The sequence below is a fragment of the Solanum stenotomum genome, chromosome 2 (genome assembly GCF_019186545.1).
Source record: "Solanum stenotomum isolate F172 chromosome 2, ASM1918654v1, whole genome shotgun sequence".
Taxonomy (NCBI): domain Eukaryota; kingdom Viridiplantae; phylum Streptophyta; class Magnoliopsida; order Solanales; family Solanaceae; genus Solanum; species Solanum stenotomum.
This window is the reverse complement of record NC_064283.1, coordinates 45,608,248-45,617,845: the sequence shown is the minus strand read 5'-3', so window position 1 is coordinate 45,617,845 and position 9,598 is coordinate 45,608,248. Positions and strand designations below refer to the sequence as shown.

The 9,598-nt window shown below is 38.3% G+C and overlaps 1 protein-coding gene across 2 annotated transcripts in view; it reads right to left on the bottom strand.

The window, feature by feature from the left end:
• Positions 1–8,242, bottom strand: part of LOC125855180 (uncharacterized) — an 11,535-nt gene extending 3,293 nt beyond the window's left edge. Inside the window, exons 1-9 of one of the 2 annotated variants that reach the window (XM_049534864.1) lie at positions 7,706–8,242; positions 6,648–7,130; positions 6,376–6,533; positions 5,992–6,075; positions 5,851–5,903; positions 3,302–3,383; positions 2,924–3,031; positions 2,641–2,764; positions 2,380–2,474 (exon numbers count right to left, since the gene is read on the bottom strand). In XM_049534864.1, coding sequence (XP_049390821.1) covers positions 2,380–2,474; positions 2,641–2,764; positions 2,924–3,031; positions 3,302–3,383; positions 5,851–5,903; positions 5,992–6,075; positions 6,376–6,533; positions 6,648–7,130; positions 7,706–8,180 — 1,662 coding nt within the window. In that variant the 5' untranslated portion in view covers positions 8,181–8,242. The remainder of the gene's footprint in view (positions 1–2,379; positions 2,475–2,640; positions 2,765–2,923; positions 3,032–3,301; positions 3,384–5,850; positions 5,904–5,991; positions 6,076–6,375; positions 6,534–6,647; positions 7,131–7,705) is intronic. The other variant, XM_049534865.1, reaches the window with a different exon arrangement.
• Positions 8,243–9,598: the final 1,356 nt, after the last annotated feature.

Below are 9,598 nucleotides of genomic sequence, written 5' to 3'. Positions count from 1 at the left end.
CCCCCCCCCCCCCCCCAATTAGGCTTATAGGTCTGTAATCATTTAATTCTTCCGCCCCTGCTTTCTTAGAGATCAAAGCCACAAAGGTAGCATTCATACTTTTTTCAAAAATACCCTTCTCATGAAAATTTTGTATTGCTGCTATAAGATCCACTCTGATAATTTCCCAGCATTGCTTAAAGAACTCCATAGAGTAACCATCAGGACTAGGTGCCTTGTCCCCTGCACAAGCTTTAATGCTATTCAAAATCTCTTGGGGTTCAAAAGGTGCCATTAACAACAAGTTCTCCTCATCGCTGATTCTGGGACAATTCTCCATTTGTAGGTGTGGTCTCCATTCCTCTGTTTCCGAGTATAGTCTCTCATAATATGAGACTATCGCTTTCTTCACCTCTCCTGGATCCTCCGTCAATACACCATCCACATTCAACTTATCAATAGTATTGAATCTCCTGTGGATGTTTGCAGTTTTGTGGAAAGAACTTGTGTTTCTATCTCCTTCTCTAAGCCATGTTGTTCTGGACCTCTGTCTCCAAGCAATCTCCTCCTTTCTTGCTATGTCTTCAAATTCCATGGTGAGAGATTATCTGGAGGCAATCTCCTCCTCCAGCAAAGCTCTGTTGTCCTGTATCTTCTCTATTGCCTCTAACTGTGCCAAAACATTTTGCTTCTGAGCCCCTAAATTCCCGTCTTGTCTTACTCCACTCCTTTAATTTAATTTTTAGAGCCCTCAATTTTGCCACTAGAATAAAATCAGGGCTACCTTCATAATTGAAAGAATCCCACCATTCCTTTATCCTCTCTTTGAAGCCTTCTGACTGCAGCCACCAATTCTCAAACTTGAAGTAAGATTTTGATTTCTCCCATTCTCCACACTCTAGCACAATGGGAGTATGATCTGAAGTAACTCTTTGTATTATGGACTGCTTGATGTGTCTGAAGCTGTCATCCATTTCTTGTGATATGAGAAATCTGTCCAGTCTTGCTGCACTTTCATGCCTATCACCCTTCTTCCAGGTATACTTGCCCCCTTTTAGCTCCAAGTCTACTAATTCCATGTCCTCAATGAACTCTGAGAAGTCTGACATTGCTTTGTTTATTCTCCTGCAGTTCTTTTCTGATGGGTGTCTAGTAGTATTAAAATCCCCACACAGGATCCATGGCCCTGTCAAGAGCCCCCTAGCTGCCCCAATCTCCCCCCATGTTTTCTTCCCTTTCTACCCTATCATTAGGAGCATAGATACATGTTAAATGCCAGTCAAAAACTTGCCTTATCCCTGCAAAACTGCATGAAACAGAGTACATCTCCACACTGCTCAATACCCCTGTCCAGTCCCTCTTATCCCACATGATGACAATGCCCCCCCTTGTTCCACTAGCCTCCAATTGAACATAGTCTACCCATTTATTCTCCCATATCTCCCTAACAGCTTCTGTGATGTCCCCATTTACTTTAGTTTCTTGTAAACACACTATATCTGCCTTCCACTCCTTCATAATGTTCCTTATGAGAGCCCTCTTCCTACCACAATTTAACCCCCTCACATTCCATGTCACTACTTTCATAATCATTGATCTTTGAGTGCCAAGTATCCCCCCTTGCTTCTGGACCCATAACTCCAGAATTTGCTATCTAATTCTAGCCCCATAACTCCAGAATTTGCTATCTAATTCTAGCCCCTTCAGTTCATACATCCCCTTCCTTTTAGTTGTTCCTTGTGTCCCTTTGTGTTGTGACTTATTGTTATCTACCCTCATAAACAGTTCCTTCGCCTTTTCTTAGCAGCCTTTGAAATCGACCCCAAATTCCGAACTTATTTGGATAATGTACTGCTGAATCCGTTCCTCGGTAGTGGTCTCATGTGCACATTCTTCCACTGGTAGATTGCTCTCACCTGGAAGTTGCATGTTCAAGGATTACATCTTCCTCAACTCTCTCTTCCATGTTTGCCTTTTCTTTTATCTGCATATCTGCAATTTCAACAACTTCTTTGTTTGTGCATTGATCTGTTGATGATTCTGCGTTTTCAGTCACTTGAGTAGCCTGAATCTCCTTCTCCTTCTGTTGTGTTGCAAAATATGCAGGCCCGAGCCTCTTTTGGGCATTGCAAATATTTGCTTGTATTTCTATGTCAATTATATCATGTTTGTGGGGATTTTGCTGATGTTCTCTTAGCTTTTATTACTTAAAAATAGGCTATCACCATGATATTAATAAGAGAAAAGGAATAACTTGTCCATGTTTTATGCCTTTAAGATAAGCAGCAGGCTAAATAAGTATCACTTACTGATCTGACAAATTTTGATGCTTGCAAAGTACAAATCAAAACCCGGGAACAGAAAAAACATTTGGAAGAGAACAAGAGAGATGGAGCTTACAGATCTATCTGTTCTTGGAGTATCTGTGGATGCAAAGCCATAATCACTAGCATTCACCTCAATATTGAAACTCTCACGTGATACACCTGCGACATCTTAATAGGCTTGAGCTTGCAGAAACAATTTCTTAAAACCATCTGTGTCATTGTCTATTTTCTTTAGAATAGGTAAGCTGTTTCTATGTAATTGGAGAAGCGGGAGTTTAGCAACTCAACACAGACGGTAAAGGATAAAATCACTGACAGTATGGTAAACACGTACCATCAACTGCACAAGCAGGTGCCAAATTCACTGAGCGAAACCCTGAGCAATAATTCACAGGAAGTCCTTTTGATGCATTTGCTGACCGCAACCTTGTCGTCATTGAAAGTGCACCTTCCTCACCCTAAAGATGCAAACATATACAGAGATTACATGAAATCAATGCCTGCACGAGTTTACTCAGGTCAGAGATGATAATAGACAGTGGATGGTTCATCCCCCACTACCTCCCAACCCCCCCAAACAAAAAAAAAAAAGGGAACTCTTTCAGGCTATGAAGTACCTTTACAACCAAACCAGCATGCACACCCCTTCTTCTCATAAGCATTAACAATGGTTCTTCATAGCCTCCATGATAGAAACCAGCAACAATTGCTTCCTTTCCCCGAGCCTGAAGAGAAAACAGCACATTTCAACTGAAGACCAATTTGTTCAAGCCGAGGAGCTTCTGGTGTTTTAAAGGTAAATACACACAACTGGGAGAAAATAAAAAGACATCTGAAAACCAGTAGCTTCTTTCTAAAGAACCTACATGTGATTGAGAGTAAATCAAATTAAATCATTAACATGGCCACCTGAAATCTAGAAAAATTTAAATAAGCCAACTTGGATGATTTCTTTTGTATTTGGTACAACAGGAACAAACAGCACCATGACCTACCCGCACAATTTGTTGAACTTTCTCAGCTGTTGCCAGTGGTGGACGTTTCTTTATATGTTCCCTTAACCCAATCAATGAATATCTGCAAGGATAATAACATATGTACCATCGTGTCAGCTGGTTTTTATTATCATATGAAGTTTAACGCAGGTATTCATAAACCAATAAGCTAAGAAACAACTTCTCTCTACCATTGAGCTGAGCTTAAACGAACATCTAGGATCTCTACAGAAGAAGGACAATGACCACGTGCTTAACCGTTGGGGTCAGCCAATTAGTGGCAGGTAATTTTGCAAGTAAATTGAAACAAGTAGCCTCTAGAGACAAGTATAGCATACTATGTATACAGATTTTAGATGTACAACAACACCCAGTGAAATCCCACAAGTGATCTGGCGAAGGTAAAATGTACGCAGACCTTACCACTACCTCGTGGAGGTAGTGAGGTTGTTTCCGAAAGACTCTTGGCTCAAGTGCAACAAATCCCGGTATAAAGGAGACGGTGAAGAGAATATAGCAAATAACAAGGAAACAGTGCAAAAGTCTACCCAAGAGGAGCCAAAACAACACTAAAATCATGTGATAATCGAAACACCATAAACAACATACTAGGATAGATAATTAAAAACAACGATATACAATGAAAGAAGTAAAAAACAAGAACTACAATAATACAAGTAGTACCAAAGCAAACACCAACCACCCTAAGCAAGACAACAATAGACTACCTACTAACCTTCTACCCTAATACGTGTCATCCACACCCACCCTATCTAGGGTCATATCCTTGATAACCTGAAGCTACGTCATATCCTGACTTATCACATCTCCCCAATACTTCTTCAGCCTAACTTTGCCTCTCCTGGCACCCTCTATAACCAACATCTCACAACTCCTCTCTAGTGTGTCTATGCATCTATTCTTCACATGTCCAAACCATCTCAATCTCGCTTCCCTTATCTTGTCCACCACGAAGGTCACTCCTACCTTATTCCAGATATCCTCGATTCTAATTTTATCACTCCTAGTATGACCACACATGTAACGCCCCCGAATATTTAAACTAATATTCTCACTCCAACAAGTCATTCTTTGATGATAGGAACAACTCCTACTTCACAATTCCTTTAACTTTTCAGACGTGGAAATCTTGTTTATCTTTAATTATGTTGGTATTATAAAGAATAGTGTCCGGGTAGTTTAGTGAATTCTCATGACATAATACATATCCTTCTCTTAACATTGCACGGTTCAGAAAGAGATTTTGATTACTTACGACAAGGTAGAGTGTGTCTAAAATTTCAGCCAAAAGGAACAAGTTTTTCATGTGATTTTGTGGACCAATATGCTTATAAGAGAGTTATAAAGGTTCCTTAGTCTTAAGGGAACTGACATAGAGGAACTGCAAAAAAATAAGTTATACAAGTGATATTTATCACTAGAATTTGCTTTAAAAAGGTGGTTGCCCAAAAATTCAATGTTGGCGGCCCAACTTCTAAAAATATCACACTTTGATTTCTATTATTAAAAGGATATGTATATTTTAATGAGAATTTACTAATCTGACGCAATTCTTTATAATATTAGCACAATTAAAGATAAGCAAGTGCTCCACGTCTCAAAATTCGAATAAAGGAATTGTGAAGTAGGAGTTGTTCCTATCATCTAGGAATGGCTTGTTGGAGTGAGAATATTAGTTTAAATATTTGGGGGTGTTACAACACATCCACCTCAACATTCTCTTCTCCACAACATGTATCTTCCGAACATGGGAGTTCTTGACTGGCCAACGCTCAGCCCCATACAACAATGTCGTTGAACAACCACTCCATAGACCTCACTTTAATCCCTACCTCACGCATTGTATCATTGAATTTGCACTTCACATATTCTATCTTAGTCCGGCTCATCCAGAACCCTTTATCCTCCAAAGTATAAAGATTCTAGATGTAAATACTTTTATTTCTTTATTTCCCTACGACTTTCATGAATGTGGTAACTTTCTTTTACAATTTTGCTAGATATCAATGTTTGGTGTTTTATACTTGCAGTCTTGCACCACAAAGAAACTCTCCCTCCCACCAAATAAACAAATAAGTAAGATCATGATCGAAGTGCTCCAATAGAAGACATAATGATGTCACATTGATCATTTAAGGAAACCAAGAAACTAAAATGTGAAGAAGAAACCACAATGTAGGAGCCGTGTTCAGATGGGAGTTGAAGCCAGCAAATACCAACTCAACTATTAAGAAGACATAACATAGAGGAAGGGAGGAATCCAACATGAAGGGCGTCAGAACAGCCATACAGAATATTTCAATCAATCAGATTCGATCAACCTAGAACTTTAGAAGTATTCAGAATCGGGAAGACCAGATTAAAGAATCCATAGCAAAAACATGCCCTTTTTACTTTTAATTGATATCTAGGACAGTTGCTGGGAATTTAATTGAGGCATTAACTTTCTCCATAGAAAGTACAAAAGAAAAAGAAAAAAAAAGGATAAAAAGGTAATCAATGGTTTCTGAAAGGTTGGATCTACGTACAAAGATGGGCGAGCTTCGCGCTGACTTACATAAGCAAAACCAACTTCATCATCCTGAATACAATTTGGATTACTAAGAAACCGCAGCAGTTCATTTAAGTTTTAAGGCAAAAAAAGTATCAAGGCAGGGAGAATCATGGACCTCAAGAAGCACTTTTGCTTGAGAGGGGGTTAAGTGTGTGTTTGCCCCCATAAACATCAGCATTTGTTCTTCATTAATGCCTCCCTGGAGTAAGAAAAGGAGATTTGAGTAAACCAATTGCTTCAAAGAAATGGGAAGTACAAAATTGAACAGATGTGGAAATATATCTGCCATTATAAAGTCATAACATTCTCTGCAAATTCAAATTTTCGTTTGAAGGTAGCAGCAGGTGCCTTTTCAAGTAAATATTTCCATTTTCCTCACATAGTCATGTATACTACTAATAAAATCTGTATCTCAGCATATACATCGGACATAAATTTCAGATTAAAATAAAAGTAGTCGACATCATATTAGTTATTACAGCATATAGGCTCATATGACCTTTGGTGGCATCCAATCCACACCATGAAGCAGGCAAGATTCACCATAGCAGGATCTAACAGCAGCAACAAACAGTGTGCTTCTGAAGTAGCGGGTGTTACCATCATAAGGCTCACCGTAGTGTGTCAATGAGTTTACATCAGCAACTGGTGCAGGGCCTGATAAGGGAAGATGATAAGATTTAAGCAGATACTAAAAAAATGGCATTTAGCAATAGGCATGTATCAAGCAACAACCAATTATTTTTAAGACAAAAAGTAATAGTATTATACCAAGTTCATCATCAAATGCAAGGCAGTAGGCTTTCAACTCACGGTCTGTTTCCCGATTCATTCGTTGTCCTATCATAAATGCAGAAAGGAGTGACTCACTTACACTAGATGATCCCATTTCTTCTACTTTCAATGGAAGGATGTCTTTTAGAACACCTTGAACTTCCTCGTATCCAAGATGACCCCCAGCCAAAACCTCCCTGAGGGCACCAACTAGTCTCATCTCGGCAGTACTATTTCCAACAAATTTGGGGCCTATTGAACTGCCAATTCCCATTATCGAGTCTTCTGGATCAGCGATAAATATGACATCTTTGGGAAGCACTCGAATTAATTGAGGCCAATAATGATCCATCGCATGCCTTTCCCCTTCACTCCATTGGGTTGGCTCTGGGAAAGCATTTGCACGAATTGTCATTGCAGTAAAGAATGCCCCAAGTTGTGCTTTTGATACTGGCTCTTCATCTTTGAGCTCTCCCTTTGCTGAAATCAAACACTATGGTACTGAGTATCCTCAGTAACTAATCGAGAAGTGTTACACAAAAATATCCGTGTTCCTCTGGGGATTGGGAAGTCAAGCCTCAATAATTGTAGTGGTTTCGCTTAAATTTAAAATACTGGACCTTTTCAATTTCATCTTCAGAAATTCTTCTGCAACAATGTAAATCAAACTATATATGGCATGCAGATTTATGGGAGAGGGCCAAAATGAGAACACTAGATGAACTGAACAACTATGTGGCAGAGCTAGGATTTTTAATAAGAGGTTCAAAATCTGAAGAAGTAAACCATGAACTAACCAAAGGGGGCTCGACATCTATTATATATAGATAAAAAATAATGTTAACCATGTATAAATAGTAATATTTTCCGCCGAAGGGGGTTCAGATGAACCCCCTAACTCAATGCTAGCTCAGCCCCTTGATATAATATTAACCCGAGTTATTTGATGCCTACTTAGAAGGGAAATCTCACTCTTGTCCGTATATGTACATATAAATCTCTAACCAAAACAAAACCTAATGTAAGAGTAATAAGAACTAAGAAATGAAAAGAACCTGATCTCAAAATGGTGTCCAAAACTTTGAGTGCTTGTTCCTTATTGAGAGGCTTGGTTTGTGTGGGGCCAGTACAAACTTTGGTTTGAGCATCGAAAACAGTCTGATTAGGCTTTGGAAACTCAGAATTTCGATAGGAAGTTGACAAAGCTGGATTCTTGATATCTGGTTCTTGATGCCTCAGTTCCGAATCCAACACAGCTTTGATTGCAATACAACACCTATTTCCAACACGTTTGATGGGAATTCGAATTTGAGGATTGGAGAAAACTCTGGTTTTTGTTGTAATGGGTTGTGGAGATATCAATGGTTCAACTGGATATAGCAAAGCTTTCATATCGAAATTGACTAAAAAAAACCCTAAGTTTATGTGCTCAACTTCGATTGAGGGATGTGCTAAATTGTCTAATTGATGAGATCGCAGAGATAAATCAATCGCTGGGTTAGGAGAGTGACCGCTTACCTTGAAATACATACAATATATCCTCCAATTTGTTCCTTCTCCGGCATTTCTTTCCTCTTTACACCTTTAACATTTCTCCCTCCGTCCATTTCTAGTGCTACATTAATATTTATTTAATTTGCTATTAAATACTATTTAATATTTCATACATTTTCAAAGTATTCAATTTAAGGGAACGTCACTCAAAAATAACTTCAATTACACTTCATATCTATAGTTTGTTAATTACAATTCGTAGCTACATGTTATTGGAAAAAGAGTGGCGAGCGAGATTGGGAGAGGGAGGAAAGAGGCGAGAGAGAGAGGGCAGAGAGCGGAGAGAGCCAAATTGTATATGTATATTTATCAAATTATATATATATATATATATATATATATATATATATATATATCTATTAAATAATTGTATATATGTATTTGTATATCCTGTGAGCATATTGGGAGTTAGGGGATTTGCTGTTTGCTGAGTCAAGGATACTTGAAAGGTGCACTATCATTGAAGCAGAGATTAAGGCTATTAAAATGGGGATTGTATACTGCCAACAACCCAACCTACTCCCACTGATTGTATATGGGAGGTTCCATGGGGAATCTCACTAGATATTAGACATGTACAAGGGATTATCCATAGTTGCCAAGTGAAAGTGTGCACATATTCAGAGAAGGCAATCAATTGGTAGATTTTTTCACTAATTATATATATAATTGATATACATGTATTTGTATATTTTGACGAGAGATATTGGGAGACGAGAGGAGAGAGTGAGCGATATTGGGAAAGAGAGGAGAGAAGCGAGCGAGAAAGGCCAGAGAGTGGAAAAAGGCTAATTGTATTTGCATATATGTCATATAATTGTGTGTGTGTTTGTCTCTGTGTGTCTCTGTGTGTGTAATTTGTATTTATATATGGGGAAAAGGACAAATATATCCTCGAACTATCATAAATGGTATGCAAATACCCTCCGTCGTATTTTTGGGACATTGATGCCCCTGCCATCCAAAAACAAGAGTATATATACCCTTTATACTAACGGACATACACGTGTCATAATCTTATCCACCAATCCGACATTTATCGACGGATAAGATTGTGTCACGTGTCCCTAGTTAGTCTTCCGTTAGAGTGAAGGGCATACATGCTCTAGTTTTTTGTCGACAGGGGCACCAATGTCCCAAAAGTATGACGGAGGGTATCTGCATACCATTTACGATAGTTAGGGAGTATAAAAGAGCATTTTAAATTAAATTATTACAGATAAAATGAGCATTTTAAATTAAATTGTTATCACATTCTTCTTGGGATTGACTAAAAAAAATAAGTCATAAAAATTGATATAGAAGAAGTGTAATATATTAAAGAAAAAAATACACAAAATCTCTCATAAACTTGTCCATGAAACTTACTTTAACTTTACAATTTACATCCCCCC